The 19,671-nt window shown below is 34.6% G+C and overlaps 1 protein-coding gene, 1 long non-coding RNA gene and 1 pseudogene across 3 annotated transcripts; 1 reads left to right on the top strand and 2 right to left on the bottom strand.

The window, feature by feature from the left end:
• Positions 1–21: 21 nt before the first annotated feature.
• On the top strand, positions 22–11,240 carry LOC110667408 (uncharacterized). 2 transcript variants are annotated; one of them, XM_021828239.2, is made up of 18 exons: positions 22–150; positions 258–400; positions 1,170–1,409; positions 1,614–1,760; positions 2,722–2,800; positions 2,940–3,123; positions 4,050–4,115; positions 4,927–5,166; positions 5,650–5,856; positions 5,955–6,258; positions 6,660–6,819; positions 6,965–7,073; positions 8,129–8,264; positions 8,371–8,426; positions 8,512–8,811; positions 8,918–9,040; positions 9,382–10,056; positions 10,880–11,240. In XM_021828239.2, exons 2-18 carry the CDS (start codon positions 271–273, stop codon positions 11,048–11,050), a joined length of 3,327 nt encoding a protein of 1,108 aa, XP_021683931.2. In that variant the 5' UTR covers positions 22–150; positions 258–270; the 3' UTR covers positions 11,051–11,240. The 2 variants fall into 2 exon arrangements, with proteins under 2 accessions (XP_021683931.2, XP_021683930.2); XM_021828238.2 differs by having other exon boundaries at positions 86–400.
• A 5,301-nt stretch (positions 11,241–16,541) lies between these two features.
• On the bottom strand, positions 16,542–17,604 carry LOC131168937 (uncharacterized). Its single transcript, XR_009150815.1, has 3 exons — positions 17,209–17,604; positions 16,883–17,033; positions 16,542–16,776 (listed from the first exon to the last, which is right to left on the bottom strand). It is a non-coding gene; the product is annotated as an uncharacterized LOC131168937 (long non-coding RNA).
• Positions 17,605–17,627: 23 nt separating this feature from the next.
• On the bottom strand, positions 17,628–18,754 carry LOC110667407 (WAT1-related protein At5g07050-like; annotated as a pseudogene).
• Between the last annotated feature and the right edge of the window lie 917 nt (positions 18,755–19,671).

Here is a 19,671-nt window from a genome sequence, read left to right as displayed (position 1 = left end):
TAAATTACTTAAAAATCTACGAGAAGATAAAATAACGATATTTTGAGGAGATAAAAATAGGAAAATGGTGGAAGTTTGACCTTTGTGAGTGTAGCTTCCATTAGCCATATCCATTCTTCACTGCTTTGCTGTATCAGTTTCAGTCCACTGGTACGCTTATTGCTTCTCTCTCTCTCTCTTTCTCTCTCGCTCGCTCGCTTGCTTTCTGGGTATGTGTGTGTATATGAGATTGATCTTTGATTGTGGTTTGAGTGTAGTTTTTATGGTGGGATGTCATCTCTCGGCGCACAAATGCTGTCTCCATTGGAAAGTGGACACAGGGTTTGGGAGGATCCGTCATTTACAAAGTGGAGAAAGAGAGATCCTCATGTCACTTTACACTGCCATGAATCTGTTGGAGGTACACTCTTTATTGATACTACATGTCACTCTTGTTGCTAATGCAAGTGTCAGTTATTTGATCATTTTCATATGTTGTTTGTTTTTGGTTTTGTTCCTTGAATTTTTTTATTTAGATTGATTCTGGGATTTCTGCAAGTGGGTCTTTTTTAAACTGGGATTTGATATTTTGATATGTAGGCTTGGTTTCTAACGTTATTTTCTGAAGTTCTGATCTTTTTTTTTTCTGATTAAATTTAAATTTTTGTTCTTGTATTGATGATCGCTTATTGTTTCTGTAATTTTGCATTTTTATATTCTTTTTTCCTTAGTTTGATTGGCTCAAATATAACCAAATAATTTTCAAGTTAAATTTTAATTTAAATGCTAAGTTGCAATGCTAAATGTAAATTTTGACTTTGTTGCCAATCCTATTCCTGCTCGCATGTGCTTTCTCTGAATTTTATTGGATTGGACTGATTGATTGTTTAAACAGGGAGATTTCAAGTACATTGTGGGTTTGATAATGGAATATATTGTGGGTTTGGTAATGAAATATGGTATCAATTACGTTGCTTGATATATATGAAATATAGTTCACCTTTTGTGTATTCTAATTTCCATTTGTTGCTTGTAAAATCTTAATGTTTGGTTTGTAAGTTTGCATGGGTGCCTGTATATTTTCTTTTTTATATTTTTTTAATTTCTTCTCTTTGAAATATTTCTATATTTTCCTTCTTATCCTAGTTCTCATATTCGATTGAAATCCATTGTTCTTTTTCTATGAATAGGATCTCTTAAATACTGGTACGAGCGAAATAAAGTGGATGTTTTGGTATCCAAGTCTGCTGTTTGGAATGATGACGCTGTTCAAGGAGCTCTTGATTCTGCTGCTTTTTGGGCTAAGGACTTGCCTTTTGTCAAGTCTTTGTCTGGGTTTTGGAAATTTTTTTTGGCTCCAAGCCCTACCAAAATTCCTATGAAATTTTATGACCCGGCATTTCAGGACTCTGGGTGGGAAACTTTGCCAGGTAATCTCTCTCCCCCTTCCTCTTTGTCCTCCATTTTCTTAATGCTGGCATAAACAATATAAGTATATGCAGGATTTTTTTCTTTAAATTTTTTTTTTATGACTTTCTCATTCCTCGTAGAATTCTGAGTTTCGTGACAATAGATAATGTACTGAAACTTGCTCCTTTCATAACTTTACCTTATTGTCTCCCTTGTTGCAACAGTTCCTTCAAATTGGCAGACACATGGGTTTGATCGTCCCATTTATACCAATGTGGTATATCCATTTCCACTTGATCCTCCACACGTTCCTGAGGATAATCCTACTGGCTGCTATAGAACATGCTTCCAAATTCCTAAAGAATGGCAGGGTATGATATAGTTTGATGTTGGTGCCTTCTATGATTACTTTGATTTTAATTTACTTTGTTTCTACTTTATTCTTTTCACCATTAGATTAGAACTTATCATTTCATCCAATGGTAGTTATTAACAAAGTAAAATTTACTTTGTAAAAAAAAAATTTATGGTAGAAACTCCCTTGATGTTTTAGCAGCTTTAGTTAACAATATTGTCTGATAACACTTCTTGATCCTTTCTGTCTGACTTTTTTTTTTCTTTTGTTATTCTTTCCTTCTTATAGGTCAATATGTTTTGTAGAAGTTCTTGATCAATATTTGTCAAATAGATATTCGGCAGCTCGCCTGATAATTATCTGGATTTAACTTCACCAATTATTTATCTGCAAAAGAATGCCATGCCTATGCCTTTCAGGTCAATTTAAAATATGCAATTAATGCTAATTGCTAATGACTGGAGATTTAGCCAGGTCAAAGTGTATAATTATGGTGGTATTACATGTATATTCAATATGCATTTGTATATGACTTATAGAAGACTGAATGTACAAAAATATTCGCAAAGTGGACTCTCTACAAAACTGGATGACTAATCATGTACTTGGAGCGAATTTGTAAGAGTGATGGCTGTCAGGCTGTGAACTAGAAATCTTAAGTTTTTCTTGGTTCTAACTTTTGACTGTATTTTAGGGCTCCTCTTTATGTGGTGAAGATAAATTAGGTGTGCAATGTAGAGCAAAACAGCCATTTGTTCTCTTTCTCTCTCTCTGTTGTCATTTCCTCTTACCTGCCAAGTGTAACTGTAGAAGATAGGAGATGGTGAAATCTTCATTCTGTGTCATGATTCTGTAGTTTGGTTTCCAATTGTATAGTATACATTGTTGCCCCCCATTTTCTGTTTATTTTGCCTTATTTTTCTTGTTCTCTTAAAGTTTCTGTTGCTTATGTATTATAGTTTGTTGCTGTTTGACAGGTCGTAGGATTTTACTGCACTTTGAAGCTGTTGATTCTGCATTTTGTGCTTGGATAAATGGTGTGCCTGTGGGATATAGGTATGTAATGCATAAATCTCTCTCTCTCTCTTTCTATCTATCCCTGATTTTCTATTTTGCCACTTATTTCATGAAAATGCAGTAATTATTCTTAGATATTTGATCCGTTAACAAACATTTGGTTATTTTGTTAGTTTAGTCAGGATAGTAGGCTACCTGCAGAGTTTGAAATCACAGATTACTGTTATCCATATAATTCCGGCAAAAATAATGTTCTGGCTGTTCAAGTTCTAAGATGGTGTGATGGGTCTTACCTTGAAGATCAAGATCATTGGTGGTTATCTGGTATCCATCGTGATGTGCTGCTTCTTGCCAAGCCACAGGTCTATAATCTCTTCTTAATTTGCAATTTTTTTATCATGATCAAACTATATAGTGGTCAGTTGTGAAATTCTTATATGTGGGCCAGGATGCACATGAAAATTCTTGGGTTCAGTGCATAACAAATAGGCAACTACCATCTTTATGCATGCAAATTTATAGACGTATAATCAGCCTCAATGCAATGTATGCAGTTGATTGCACTTCTAACAAGAACATGATGTGATATGTTCTATTGCACTACTGATTCTTAGATATGGCATCCTCTGTTCTTTTTTCCTCTCCATTCCTTTTCTTTCTCTCACCTATTATGGCTGAATATTTTGTAGTCATATTATGAAACCTTTTTCTCCTCCTATTCTAAGAGGTAGGAAAAAGAAGTGCCTGTGCTTTATTCAATTTAATTGAAAGTAAATAGATTCCAGTTAATGTGGAAATAGATGGTGATAAAAGGCTTTCTCTTTTTTTCCCTTCTCTGTCTCATCAATTTTTCATAAACCAATTCCCAGTTCAACTGTGAACGGTTGCCAGCTTAGCCTAAAAGGGATTTGGAGTGTCTTTACTGAAGAACCGTATTAACAATACTCATAATATCTTTGCTCCTGCCCAAAACAATTCCAGACAGCCGATAGGGTGCTGATGAGGTTGGAAAAATTGAAATCATATTAAATTTAGGATTAAAATCCTGAAGAAACAAATGTCCTAAATACACCTTATATTTACTTGCAATGTTGTCTGAAACTTGGTACTGTCTACAGTCTTTACTCGTGTAGATCCATGATGTTTTTGATGAATAATAAATATATCCCAACCATTGTTTTGCCTTTTCATTTGTCCTTATCCCTGGTTGTTTATCATTTTATGTTGGGATTTTTTTTTTCTGTGAGCTTTTAAGCGTATTTTGTGATAAAAAGTGATTAATATGCAGGTATTTATCACAGACTACTTTTTCAAGTCAAACCTGGCTGAAAATTTTACTTCTGCAGACATACAGGTTAGCATTGACTGATTATATAGCGATTTGTGTTAGTAATGATTCCAGGAAATGATTCTACTTGTTACATCCTTCTGACCTGATAATGTTGCATGTTATCTAATTGTCTACATCTGAATTTTTATTGTATTTTATGAGTAAACAAGGAGTTGATAGTATAGATTACTTGCTTATTCACACTATTTGCCTTATTGTATTTGTATGGAACTGTCACATATATCATGTGACCTTTTTTTTTTCCCTCGACAAAAGATGACGGGATTAGGTAGGCAGAGGGTGGGGTTTATTTCACCTATGGTCATTGAACTTATTGTTAATTTCATCATGGTCACTAAACTTCAATTTGTATAAGTAAAATCACTCAATTTTAGTTTTTGTTTCACTAAAGTCATTATTATTATTTTGGTATGATAACCAAGTAAAAATTTTCTAATATGTTTCTGTATGGCTGCTATACTTAGTTATCACATAAACATTTTGGCTAAATCTCCACAAAAGTTCTTCTATTTACGTTATTGAAATAAAACCAAAGTTGATTTGTTGATACAAAATGAAATTCATTGACTGTATTGAAATCCAATGATGATGTGTGAAATTAACCCTACAGAGTGCGATGCTTAATGTTTTGTGGTTTACCATCTTTCTTTGACCTTTAATTATGAAAAAAAGAAGGGGAGATTCTTTTTGAGGTGCTTATGAGTTGTTATGCTTTGCTTTCCTTTATTAGCTGTTGTCATTCCTGATTGATAAATAGTAAAGGCAATAGCACACTATCGTTGACTTCATTATGTTGTTGTTAACTACTATTCAGGTTGAAGTGCATATAGATAGCACCCGAGAAATACCTAAAGACAAAATTTTTGGCAACTTCATCATAGAAGGTGCATTATATGACACTGGAAGCTGGTACAGTAGTGATGGATCTGCTGATCTTCTTTCCTCGAAGGTGGCTGACATAGCACTTAATCCCTCCTTTGATCCAATTCTGGGATTTCTTGGTTATGTGCTAGTGGGGAAACTAGAAAAGCCGAAGCTTTGGTCTGCAGAGCAAGTAAGCAACCTAATTTCATTTGGATTTTTACAAATTTTGCAGTAATTTTCTTTGTTCTCTAGTTTATTTTTTCGAAGTTCTAGTTTATTTTAATACTTTCATGTTCTTTCAAGCCTAGCTGCTTCTTCCATATTGGCCCTTGACTGTCCACAAAAACTTATAGAAGATTAATCAAATTGAAATCCTCTTGTCAACCAAAATTCAATTGTATGTGATTACCTCTCTTTTACCTTTTCTAAAGGATTTTTTGCTTTTGGAAAACCTTAAATTACTCCTTGTGCTCCACAAAATGGCCAAGGAAATAGCATTCCACACATCCATGTTAGCTCTAAAAAATAGTTCATATCATATTCTATTTTTTCATCAGATTTCAATTCAATTTTATAGAATTCACATTTAGTCAACATATTCAACATGTATCGGCAGTTTTTTTCCTGTTTATTTTGCTTGTGGATTTTGATGTTTAGTTCCATTTTTCCACAGCCGAACCTTTACATTCTTGTTCTCACCCTCAAAGATGCATCTGGGCATATGGTTGACTGTGAATCATGCCTAGTAGGCATAAGACAGGTGTCAAAGGCACCTAAACAGCTGCTTGTTAATGGTTGTCCAGTTATAATAAGAGGAGTGAACAGACATGAGCATCATCCACGTGTTGGGAAGACAAACATAGAGTCCTGCATGGTGAAGGTCATGCTATGCTCTTCCTCTACATGGTTTTGATCTCTGCTTTTGAGGTGGTTTCTTATTGATATATTGAAGGTATTTTATTATTCTTCCACTTACAGGATCTGGTTTTAATGAAGCAAAACAACATCAATGCTGTTAGAAACAGTCATTACCCCCAGCATCCCCGTTGGTATGAGTTGTGTGATGTTTTTGGCATGTACATGATAGATGAAGCCAACATTGAGACACATGGTTTTCATCTTTGTGGGCATCTAAAGCATCCTACTTCAGAACATAGTTGGGCTACTGCAATGACTGATCGTGTGATAGGGATGGTGGAGAGAGATAAAAATCATGCATGCATAATTTCTTGGTCTTTAGGAAATGAGTCCTCATATGGACCTAATCATTCTGCTGCAGCAGGTATCATATTATGCTTATTTAAATCCTAGACTTGGTTATGTTAGGAAGCAACTTATAAAAGTCTAACTTATAGAAATTAACATACATGCTGATCATTTTTTTTTATTTTGTTTGTTTTTTACTACAAAATATCATGGGCTCTGAATTTCTTAGTATTCAGAATTATGAAATTTTTTGGGTGGAAAAGATTGGTATTTAACATCCACAAGATTCTTTAGGTCCAAAGTTGTGTGTTCACTGAAATAAGTGTGCTTCTGGGTGGTATTTGTTCTCAAAAGCTGGATAATATTTTTTTTTTTTATACTTCAAACTGATTCAAGGGAAAAAAGACATTTTTTCTTGTCTCTTTCTCTTTTCTTTTTGTCCGTCCTTCACTTATAGTTCTAGAGTCTTTTATTTAGGTTGGGTTCGTGGAAAGGATACCTCTCGGTTATTGCACTATGAAGGTGGTGGATCCAGAACTACATCTACAGACATCATATGCCCCATGTATATGCGTGTCTGGGACATAGTGAAGATTGCAAAAGATCTGACAGAACCACGTCCTTTAATATTGTGCGAGTATGTAATATTTTTTTACACAAATTGCTTTTATTTTCTTACTCCATTACATTCCCTGAATGCGTTGTAAATTACTTCTGTTAATTCTTCTAGTTATTTCATTTTGTTTAATTAAGGTTATTCATTCATGACAACCAAATGGCAGGTATTCACATTCAATGGGAAACAGCAGTGGAAATATAGATGAATATTGGGAAGCAATTGATGGCACATTTGGTCTCCAAGGAGGCTTCATCTGGGATTGGGTTGACCAGGTTTAGAATCCTTTTAAGTTCTTTAAAAATTGGTAAATAACCAATAGAAATTTGAACTTTCTGCCATGTGAAGCTAACCAAAAATCTTTACTGCTATGGTTTTACATTACATCAACTTAACCAACATCATGTAACAATCTTTGCAATAATAACTAATCAATTCTGTGATGCACAGCCTAATTTGAAAAGTTAGGACCAAGGCTAGGACAGGACGGCTTCAAATTATAACTGTAGTCGGCACTTATTACAAATAAGAAAATATCTGACATATTTTTGGATTGTACATTCTCTTGTGAGAATGTGTAGCCAAATATCTAATTACTTAATATAGATTTATAATTTCTATAGCTCTCTTTTAAATAACTCTTAAATAACAAGTTGGCACAGTTGCAGTGATATTTAATGCATATAATATATTATGATACTTGCATGCATATAAAAATGTAGGATTACGGCATTGTTGAACACGTTGACCCCATCATGGATATGGCTTTGAAGGGGGTCTTACTAAATCTTTGAAAATTTGAATCCATTAAAATTTTTTTCTCTTCTTTTTTTTTTATTAATATGATATTTGTTAATCTCTGTAAATACCCCTGTTCAACTTTAATTTCATCATATAACCCTTTTTAACTGATACATCTTATAACAAAAGTACTAATTAAATTCCATGCTTTATGTCAGGGGCTCTATTTCTCTTATTGATAATGATTCTCTTTTGTAGAAAGAAATTTTCAAGTGTTCTTCACAAGATTCCTGTTCTTTTTGTACTATGTTTTTTAATGATTATTCTTTCACATATTATGATTATTTGAAAAAATAATGTGTATGAGTGAATGCACCATGCTGTGCTAATGACTCATGTGCATGAGCAAGTGGTTTTGTTGTGTGTGAGTGGATTTATTTATTTATTTATTTTTTATTTTTTATTTTTTTGCATTTGCATTAGGTGGTAAAGTTAAGACATGAACACATGAGAGAGAGAAGTAAACTGAGATCCATCAACTGCAAAGTTGCATAACAAGCTTTATTTGATTTTTGGATTTTTCCTGTAGGGGTTGTTGAAGGAAAGCTCAGATGGTAGTAAGCATTGGGCTTATGGAGGTGACTTTGGGGATACCCCTAATGATTTGAACTTCTGTCTGAATGGTCTTACATGGCCGGATAGAACTCCGCATCCTGCCTTGCATGGTAACTGCATTTTTAGTGTCATATTACAATTTATGGTAATTGATGCTGGCTTAAGTTGCCTAGGCCTTAATCCTTTTGAATCATGAGAATTGGTGGTTGTTTTCAGAAGTCAAGTATGTGTACCAAGCAATCAAGGTTTCCCTCCAGGAAAGCACAATTAAGGTACTTGGGCGTTTGAATCTGCTAGTGCTTGTTTCCTGTTTAATTAGATTTGTATTTCACATTTAATTTAACTTTTAATTTGCAGATAACCAACACTCACTTTTTTGAAACAACCCAAGGACTGGAGTTTAGCTGGGCTGCCCATGGTGATGGATATGAACTTGGTTCAGGAATTCTATCACTTCCACTTATAAAACCCCAGAGCAGTTATGATATAGAATGGGAGTTGGGCCCATGGCATCCTATGTGGGCTTCATCTTCTGCTGGAGAAATTTTTTTAACAATCACTGCTAAGCTTTTGCATTCAACACGCTGGGTTGAGGCTGGTCATGTTATCTCCTCTACACAAGTGCAGTTGCCTCCGAGAAATCAGATAACCCCTTATGTAATTGCTCTCCCTTTCTACCTAAATCGATACTTTATTTGTGTTTTTTTGTTTCTATTTTTTTTTCTCAATATTGCTTTCTGGTTTACAAATGGCATCTTTCTAGGTTATTAAAGCTACAGATGCTACATTGTCTACTGAAACTATTGATGATACAGTTAGAGTCAGCCAGCAGAAATTTTGGGAGATAACGTTTAATATTCAAACAGGAACTATTGAAAGCTGGAAGGTATCTTATTTCATTTATTAATTGGCCCTATTATATTTAGTTCACTAACATGATCTATAAATTGACATGTTAGAACTTCTTTCCCACTTTCAGTATCCATGTTTGTTTCACCAAAACACTTGTACATGGAATGTGACATTGGCTTGTTCATCTAACAAGAATTATCAACTTGCAAAATTAAATTTTTAGGCTAGCAAGAGACACTTGTTGAAAAAAGAAATGAAGTATGCTATTCTTCTGTTAGAGCTAGGTAATTTTAATGTTGTATGGAGCACAGTCCTTGCCTTTAGCGGCATTTTAACTCATGATGAAACTGTGTTCAAAATTTGTGGTGATGATAGGTTGAAGGAGTCCCTGTTATGAATAAAGGCATATCCCCATGCTTCTGGCGAGCACCTACGGATAATGATAAAGGAGGAGATGAAAATAGCTATTACTCCAGATGGAAAGCGGCTCGCATTGATAACCTTAAATTTGAAACAAGAAGCTGTACCATACAGAATACAACTGATCATCTTGTGAAAATGGAGGTGGTTTATGTTGGTATCCCAGGGGATGAGGATAGTTCCTCTGCTCAAAATGCTTTATTCAAAGTAGATATGATATACACAATTTTTGGTTCTGGGGACTTGGTTATTGAGTGCAGTGTCACTCCAAGCTCTGATCTTCCTCCTTTGCCACGTGTGGGAGTTGAATTCAGCTTGGAAAAATCAATGGCCCAGATTAAATGGTATGGAAGAGGGCCATTTGAGTGTTATCCAGATAGGAAAGCAGCAGCCCATGTTGGGATCTATGAGAAGAATGTGCGTGACATGCATGTTCCTTATATTGTTCCTGGGGAATGTTCTGGTAGGGCAGATATTAGATGGGTGACATTTCAGGACAAGGATGGAATAGGAATTTTTGCTTCAACATATGGTAGCTCTCCACCTATGCAAATGAGTGCAAGTTACTATTCCAAAGCGGAGCTTGACCGGGCAAGACATAATAAAGACCTTCAAGGAAACGACATTGAGGTAATTTCTGACCATTGATTTTTTTTTCTTCTCTTTTAAATAAATTTGTGTTAATATATCCAAAATATTGAAGTCTTGAGATGGATTATTTTCACATATATCATGCACAACTATGCGCACTTGCGCACTCACGCAAAAGAAAACACAGTTATGAATATATTTCAAACTTTGTTCCTAAACTATAACAGTTAAAGTCAATTTTCTGTAGTGGAGTGAATGTAGCATTTCTTGATTGTGTCTTGTTGAATGTTTATGGAAAGAATTCAGCAATCAGAATATATGTATTTTGGTTCGGTTGACTTTGGTTGTTCAATTCATTCTCCATATCAACAACAAATTATATCAAGTTAATTTTCAAAGGAACAAAGGTAACAGGACTGTATAAAATGATTGATTTGCATTTTTTTGAAAAATTTTAAGAAGCACATCATAACTTAGAGCAGTTAAGTGTGAGGTGGCTGCATTTGCTTCAAGGAAAATAATATAATCTTGCCTGATTAACATAACATCTTCCTGTAGTATCCGCGCAGGCACACATGCCTAATGATTTTTAAGGTGCACACTTCACCTAGACTGCCAAATTTTTCAGTGTCTATAACCTTCCAAGTTGTATAATTAATGCTAATGGGTTAAACTACAATAATGCCCCAAAAGTCGATTACTATTACCAGTCTAATGGCCAGGATTGTTGTATTTAGGTGTTAAAAAATTGCAGACCTGATTCTAGGTTACCTAAATAAAATTTTGTTTCTGCAAAAGGAGTTTTGTTGATATGCCACTGTTGGACCATTTCTGTTGCATTAATAAATTGTCCGGACTGCAGGTTCATCTGGATCACAAACATATGGGTGTAGGTGGAGATGATAGCTGGACGCCTAGTGTCCATGACAAGTATCTGGTTCCTGCAGTACCATACTCCTTCTCTATCAGGTTATGTCCAATAACTGCGGCCACCACTGGCCTGCAGATCTACGAATCCCAAATTCAAAACTAGGTGCATCTTCTTGTTTTGCATCACTTAAATAATGATGAGCATGTGTTCATGCATAAGATGTTACTACAGAGATCATATCTGGTTTCATTAGGTTGGCCCTTAATGAACTAATGTTTAGAAAGTAACCTTAGTTCTGTATCAATGGCATGCATTCCGGTTAATCTATGTGAGCTTTGTTGGCAATGGAAAACTAGTTCAGTGAAATTTTACACATTCACAAACAAATGAAAATGTGCAATTACACATTCATGAGACTAGTTGGAAAAGATGATCAATCTTGTATTGAGAACTGGGCCTTTTTCTTCCCAGTTTTCATTAGCTGATTAAAAAGAAAGGAGGAGAAAGTTAAGCTTCTAAGTTTGATCCTTAACTCATTGGATTAGGTTATATAAATCATTTTCACCATTTTATCTGGTGCTAAGGTGAGCAGAAATTGATTATAAACGAAAAATCGAATCGATCCATTTTAATTCCGTTTTTCAATTTAATTACTATTTTGTAGAAACTTTGGTTATTTTCGGCAAAATATTAAACTGGCCAAAAATTGTTTTAGCCCATTTAAGGTGCTGCCGTTATGCATTTTGGTGGCTGTCATTTTGAATAAAGCACCTGAGGTATAAATAACAATGCTAAATGACAAAGAAGAAGAAGATAAAGAATCAGTGAGATTTAATTCAGTAGTAATATATTTGTTTTCAAAATTGTGAGGTTTTGAATTTAAATAAATATATAAAAAAAAAGGGAGTGAGAGGAAATGAGATTGAAGAACCTTTCAAAGAGCAGTGCAAGAAGAGCTGTAGCGGCAGGTCCAAAAGCATAAGTAACCGTAGCCCACAAAGGACACGCTGATGCCTTTATCTAAGTAGACTTTTGATACTATATTGAATGCTGAGTAGCAAAAGCAAAAAAATATACCATACAAAAAAGATATGGTTTTAGCCTTCCTCAAATGGTCTTGTTCCAGTTTTTTTCCTCTTCCTTCTCTGATAGGCTCCTTAGTCTCTTCCATTAATTTCTGACCTTTTAAGGCGTTTATAAGCTAAATTTTCTTATAATTAATTAAGTGGCACACTAGCAAATTGGTGGTTTATATGTATATATATATATATATATATATATTGAGACGGAACTTTTGTTTAATAGAGCTGAGCAGAATGGTGAAAAACTAAAAAGAATCTATACAATTGACTCTAACTAGTTTGGAATGAGACTTTAGATTTTATTGATGGTCTATATATATTAGGAATCAGAAAACATTTCTTAAATGCATTCTTAAGCCCTAAAAAAAAAAGATTTTTCTTATGACCAATGCCAATTTAGCCTTTTTATTTTCTCCTTTTTAGAATAGAAAAAATTATCATCCTGAACATTAGTCTTAGTGGGATTAATATGATGCTCGATACTACCATAAAGGAAAAATAAAAATTCTTGTATTGGATATTAGTCTTGAGAATTACTCTTTTGCATTTATATGTTCCTCTACTTTGCACTTCTATTTCACTATTCTTGTAAATTATTTTATTTTTCTTTTTTCATAGAATATTCCTTTCACTTCATAGACCCCCCACTTTTCGATTGTGGCATCTTCAGTTAAACTGCATATTTCTGTATTGTTCAAAAATTAAGATATACTATCATCCCTGTGAATGAAAAATTCATAATTTTCCCCTGAAAAATGCAAATGACAAGGTTTGAAAATGTAAACAAGCAAGTGAAAATGATTAATGGGTCCGAATGGACAAATACAATCGATCCGTATAAGCTAACCGAAGAAAGTGAAGAATAAGTGACTAAACTTCAAATTTAATTGAAAATTTGAGATAACAACAGTTGTAATTTTGGGTTTTATTCAGAATATGATCTTGATCAGAAATTGCAGGATCTACCAGCTTTTTCTTTTTCTCTACTTCCTTTCCCCACAGAATTGCATATAACCCAAGAATTATCATTGTAGCTCCTAGTACCCTGGAAAAAAAAAGGATGAAAAAGCAGAGATATGCGGTAGAAATTTGCTACTATTTTCTTGAAATGAATTCAATAGATATGGAACTGATTAAATGAAAAAAAATTACACTTGTAAGTGTAATCCTTCTTGTCACGACCCAACCTATGGGCCAGACTGGCACTAAGACCTGGGCCAGCCTAAAACCCCCGAGGCCTGTAGTAAGTCTAACTATTTCTCAACCCAACTTAAAGGCCCATTGGGCCCAATTTCAAAAAAATCAACTGGACAGAGTCCGGCCATAATATGGACCTTTCAACGGGGAGTTTTTGACTCACCGGACCTGTAAACACAGTATATAATCAATTGGGGAGCTCAACTCACCCTCCACATACTCATACAACATAAAAATAAATGGGAGCTCAGCTCCCTCATCCAGTCCATTAACATGCATAAAATAATAAGTTTACAGATCCAAAATAACAATTTATATTACAGATCTAATTCAAATAAATATTTCTAACACATGTGGAAATTCTAAGAGTTAACAGGTTTATACAAAAATTAATAAACGACCTGCGAGGGAGAAAAGCAGGTTAACCTCAAAAATATCCTCCTGTGGCATGGAAAAAAATTGAACAGGAGTGAGCGTTCGACTCAGAGAGTAAAATATCAATTTTAACCATAATCTCTATAACTATCTAAAACTAATGCACCCTGTAGAGTGAAATGCAACATCAGCAATATTTTCACATCATAACAGCAAAAAGGTAATTTAGAGCACTCACACACCTAGTAATATCAATCATAACATATGGGCTCGATCCCTCTCTTAAATCCAACAAGAACTCAAGCGGATTAATAAATCAAATCGGGGTCCCAGAAGAACTCAAGCCGTGACTACAAGATCTCAAGCCGCGTCTACCCGTCCTGTCCATAGCTAACACCACATCACACGCACGCCAACGCACGCACACTGCTCCAAATTACCACAACAACATACATGACACTTTAACAGTTGTGAATGCAACATAAAAAAGTGCTTAGATTTTAACTACATAGATATATACATATAAGTGATGCATGGGCATGTTTGAACATATAATAATAGTGAAATTATAATTAAAATTAATATTTTACTCACAGACTTGACAGCAATCACTGTAGCGGCTGGGCGAAGGAAGAAGGCTGTCCCGGCTCACCTAACAATTTTATTACAATCATTTAATAAATTTGACTCAATACAAGCTAAGAAAAGACCAAATACGTCCTAAGTCGTACCGAAAATCCAGCAGAGTCTCCCCTATACTTAGGACCTACCCAACCTGCAAAAGGGCTCAAAACGCACTTCTATATTCACCAACTATACACCCACAACTCAATCATATCAAACAGCTCCTCCTAGGCCCATCCAAAAAGTCATCAATCACAATATGTAAATTTACAGTTTAATCCTTATAATTGATCATTTTTACAAAAATTGCCCAAATAAGCTCTAAAAATTCTAAAACTTTGCTCCGCGGTCCTTAGCAATATTATTAGGCTATTGCAAAAAGAATCATAATTTTCTGAGCTACCACGAATATTTTATGAATTTTTAATCCCATTTAAGTACTAGAAAATTATGAAAAAGTAAGGTTCGGGTTTACCTATGCCAATTCCGACTTCGGGGACGCGCTCGGGATGTCTGACAATGGTGGGGTAGCCAAAATCTCGATCCAATTCAGAGACTTTGGAAATTCACTGACTGACACGAATTTCCGTGAATTGAAGATACCTACACGAAGTGCACAACACAGGGGTTAAGCATTAATTTTACGAAATTTTTTAAGCTCATTTAATACTCAGAAAAACACTACGAAATTCCGTGGGACCCACCGAAAAACGATATCAGAAAAATTTGAAATTTATATCGCCGCGAAGTTCTCGACGAGTGGAGCGCTCTGATACTCTCGGTTTTCTCGTGTGGTTCACGGTTTGCGAGAAATCTAGTCCAAAAAATGGGCTAAAACTTCCCGGGTAAAAATTGGACAAACCGCTCGATGGATTTCGGTGTTCTTGGTGTTTATGGAAAGCTCTCGATGAGTAGATGGGTTTAGACACAAGATCCGGTGGCGGATGGGCCGAAGACGGCGGTCACGCTCGTCGTGTCGCCGAGCGGCTGGGGTGGAGGCTAGCCGGCGAGGGGAGGTGGGAGGAGAGAGAAAACGGGAGAGAGAGAAAGGAAGGAGAACACGCGCGGGAGAGGAGAAGAAGAAGAAAAAGGAGCCGATCCGATCCGGTCCGGTTCGATTTAGGATACAAAATTTTAAATTTTTACTCTGTCTTGGGACCGAAAACGAGGTCCAAAAATTCAAAAAAAAAAAATTTAGAAAACTCAGAAAAATTCATAGACTTCAAATATATTTTTAGTTTTGCCACTTGGTCTTTAAATTAATTTTTAAAAATCATCAAAGTTTATATTTTCGTAAAATCGAACCCGATTTCTAAAATCCGGAAAATTTCAAATAATTTCCTGAAATTCAAATAAAATAACATATCAATATTTACCCAAAAATAATAAATTTTAAAAATTAGGGGTGTTACACTTCTCCTAAAATGAACAGTCCCATAATTGCTGCAAAAACAGTTGTGACTGGCCTAAATGAGGTCATAAAAACTGATCCTTTCTCCTTGTTACCAGAGTTTGAACATAAGCTACAATCCCAAAAACCATAATTCCCTGGAAAAATGCTGAAACCCATTAGCCACAGTGCCGATTTTTTTTTTTCCCTTGCAAAATGGGAGACATGGTATCTCACATTTTCAGAAGGAAAAATTGTGCTTATTCGCATCCGCGCACATGTAGACTGACCCTCGTCGCAATTTATATCAGAACCAAAGTTTAAGATACCTTTCAAAATAGGATTGTAGGATATAGATATGCGATAAATATCAATATCAACTAAAAAATGTCTCTTATCAATTTTAATTTACGTTGTAAATTATTATTGTTATTATTATTGAATAATTTTGGGATTCAAATTTAAAATCTTCCATTAAAAAATTATGCGAAATTCTCTGTTAATTGTGAAAAAATCTAATAATAAAAATAAAATTTATTTTATTGGTCCAGATATTCCACTTTAGTTGAGATAACCACAGAATCTGAATCTACATGGAATCTAGTGAGTGAATATAGGTAAGTGAACAAGTGAAGCAGAGTAGAATATTGAGACTGAAGAATTCTATTATAACTTCCCATCATGAATCTTTCGATTACCATCTCTGCTTCCATCGTTCTCGCTCTCTCCATTTTCTTGCTTTCACTTCCTTCCTTCGACTTACCCTAACGTAGTTTAACTTCTTTTTCCTGTTTCCACACTCTTCCTGATTTCATAATGAAATTTTGGACTTTTTATTGATTTTCGCTCATTCTGTTGGTTTTACAATGGTTAAATTGTAAACCAACAAGCAAGTGAAAATGATTAATGGGTCTGAATGGACATATACAATCTATCCTTAAAAGCTAACAAGAGAAAGTGAAGAATAAGTGATTAAGCTTCAAGCTTACCAAAAAAAAGTGATTAAGCTTCAAACATGACTGAAAATTTGGAATAACACCACTGTTTTTTAGTTTTGGGTTTTAATCAAAATATGATCTTGATTAGAAATTGCAGGCTCCACCAGCTGTTCCTTTTCTTGATCAGAAATTGCAAGCTCCGCCAGCTGTTTCTTTTTCTCTACTTCCTTTCCCCGCATAATTGCAAACAACCCAAGAAATATCATTGCAGCTCCTAGTACCCTGGAAAAAGAAGCAGAGATGATATGCAGTAAAAAAAAAAATGATAATATTTTCCTGAATTGAATTCAATAGATATAGAGCTGATTAAATGAAAAAAGAAACTTACATTCCTAAGTGTAATCCTTCTCCTCAAATGAACAGTCCTATAATTGCTACAAAAACTGTTGTGACTGGCCTAGATGAGGTCGTGAAAACCGGGCCCCTTCTCCCTACTATCAGAGTTTGACATAAGCTACTATCCCAAAAATCATAATTCCCTGCCAAAAATGTTGGAACCCTTTAGCCACAGTGCAGTACTTTTTCTACTTTCAAAATGGTAGACATGGTATCTCAAATTTTCAAAAAGTGCTCAACATAGAGACCCTTTTCGCAATATATGGAAGCTAAATGAACAAAAAAAAAAAAAAAAACTTGTCTCAAGTTTAATTTTACGTTGTAAAGGGGAGCCACAAAAGTCATATCCCAGGACAATCTCCAAGATGATACTTTATGATCTGTGATTGCTGCTACAATTGTTGCAACTATAGTTCCTGATACCCCTGTTAAAGTTGTCAGCTTCATTGGAGAAGGGTACTTCTTAATTGTTCTGGCCTGGATTATCGTATCATATATTAGTGGGTTTTTTTTTTTTTTTTATAACCTGTAATTGAAATGAAAATAAGACAGGGGTGTTAAGAAAAGAAAAGCTTGAGAGGGAGAGAGTCAAGAATCAGACATTTCACAAACAATGAGCTTCGGCTAATTGGTACTGTTGACAACAAGGTTATGGTATTGTAATATTTTCCAGAGCTATAAGATTTTAAGTTTAGAGTCTCGTGGACCAAAACCAAAAAAAAAATGTATTTGGTCGCCTGTAAGATCACAAACACTGCCATTGAAAGGCATTGATCACAAACACTGCCATTGAAAGGCATTGATCCACAAGGATGAGGAATCCCTTGACAAAATTCCTATGTGAAAATGACTTTGACTTTGCACTATGATGAGCGTGGAGACCATGAAGTGAAATCAGAGTAATTCCCTTGTAAAGGGTCATGACTGTTGCACCACCAAACGCAACTCTTGTTCCTCCAATTTTTGCTCTGCTAATGAGCTTTGCAATTTCCAATTTGTCTATCCTGAACACAACAAACAAAACTTGAATTAAATTGTCAAACAAATCCAAACATTCTCTAGTCTTTCCAGGGTGTTACAGGGCTTACAATTCAGCCATTAATTACTGCCTCTGCTATCTAAAGCTAAATACCTTCAAGCCAAACAACTCTATTCAAAGAGTGAATTGTTGTTCTAATTAATGAAATTTATTAAAGAATCTAATATAATTAGAACTTGTGTGATATTAAGAAATGAGTAGTGCACCTGGAAAAAATTGCCACAATAAAGGTCATGGCTGGAACCAAGTTAAGCATGGCAGATGTAAAAGCTGATGAAGTGTATTGCAGTCCAGCAAACAGCATCACTCTCCCCACAGTTCTGAGGCAATTATCAATGTACAAAACAAGTTAAAAACTGAGCTTAACATCAAGTTACTTCCTTTTTTCATTTGATTTTGATTGAGACTCGAATCCGGCACCTTGCGGAGACGATTCCAGTATCTTTTGTCGTCCCTGGTAAAATATCCACTCACCGTAGAAAACCCAAGAAGAAGATATGCAGGCAAATAACTCCATTGAGTTTGCTTTTCATTTTTCCTGCATATTAAAGGGATATCATATATATATAATGGTGAACATACTAACGTAATTATATTCTCCTGGAAGAAGAAGAAGAAGAAGAAAGGACCTCTTAAAGAGTAGTGCAAGAAGAGCTGTAGTTAGTTCCAAAAGAGAATCCATAGACCACAGGCACATAGCGGCTCATGCCTTCATCTAAAGTGACCTTGGAGATTATGTTGAAAACATGCCATGCTTAAACAAACAAATATACGAAGGAGATATGGTTTCAGATTTTCTAAACTTGTCTCTGCAGTTTCATCCATTTTCCAACCCCTATTCAGAATTAATGCGCTTGCTCTAACCATACTTCTCCGATAATAAATCACTTGATACAGCTAATTTATGTTGCTTTAATGGCAAATTAATGCGAACATCAATTGCTATCCCCACAACTAGTTTAGTGCTTTCCTGACCAGGATGCTCTTACGGGTATGATACGTATGGAACCCAACTTAGTCGGATCTTTTAATCTTTCAATATCTTCGATAAATCTTATTGGGTGATTTGCAAGTGTTAATGACACACACACACACGCACGTAAGTGTTAATGACGAGTAGGGGTAAGCACTTCGCTTAAATCGAAAAATCGAATTGAACCATCTCAAATTAGAAATTTGATTTGGTTTTTGATGTAATTCGGTTCGGTTCGGTTCAGTTTTGTATTTTAAAAAATTCAGTTATATCAATTTGATTTGATTTTGAAGAAAAATCAGTTTGAATCAAACTGAACCAAATAATATTTTTTATTTTTGAATTAATTTATTTTTATGGGAAATTTATGAATTATATGTAATTTTATATATATAAATTGCTAAATTTCGTTAATGAATGGTTATTAGGTTCAAACTAAAGTTAAAATCAAACCAAATAACTTAAAAATCAAGTCTAATTTAAAAAATCAAGTAAAATTTGAAACCGATCAGTTTGAACCGAACCGAACAGAAATAGAGCAATTCAGTTCGATTCGATTTTTTATTTATTTTAATTCGATTCAGTTCTAAAATATAATAATTCAATTTTAGTAATTTAATTCAATTCGATTCAATTCGATTCGATTTGAATCGAATACTTACCTCTAATGAGGAGGATGATTTAGTAGGATTTTATGCGTCATAAATTATTATAAAAAAATAAACTTTAATTTTATTTCATAAACCATTCTTTCATTTCTAATAGTCAA

Source organism: Hevea brasiliensis, chromosome 1 (assembly GCF_030052815.1).
Source record: "Hevea brasiliensis isolate MT/VB/25A 57/8 chromosome 1, ASM3005281v1, whole genome shotgun sequence".
Lineage (NCBI taxonomy): Eukaryota > Viridiplantae > Streptophyta > Magnoliopsida > Malpighiales > Euphorbiaceae > Hevea > Hevea brasiliensis.
Note: the sequence above shows the minus strand (reverse complement) of the source record. Positions and strands in the feature narration are given on the sequence as shown.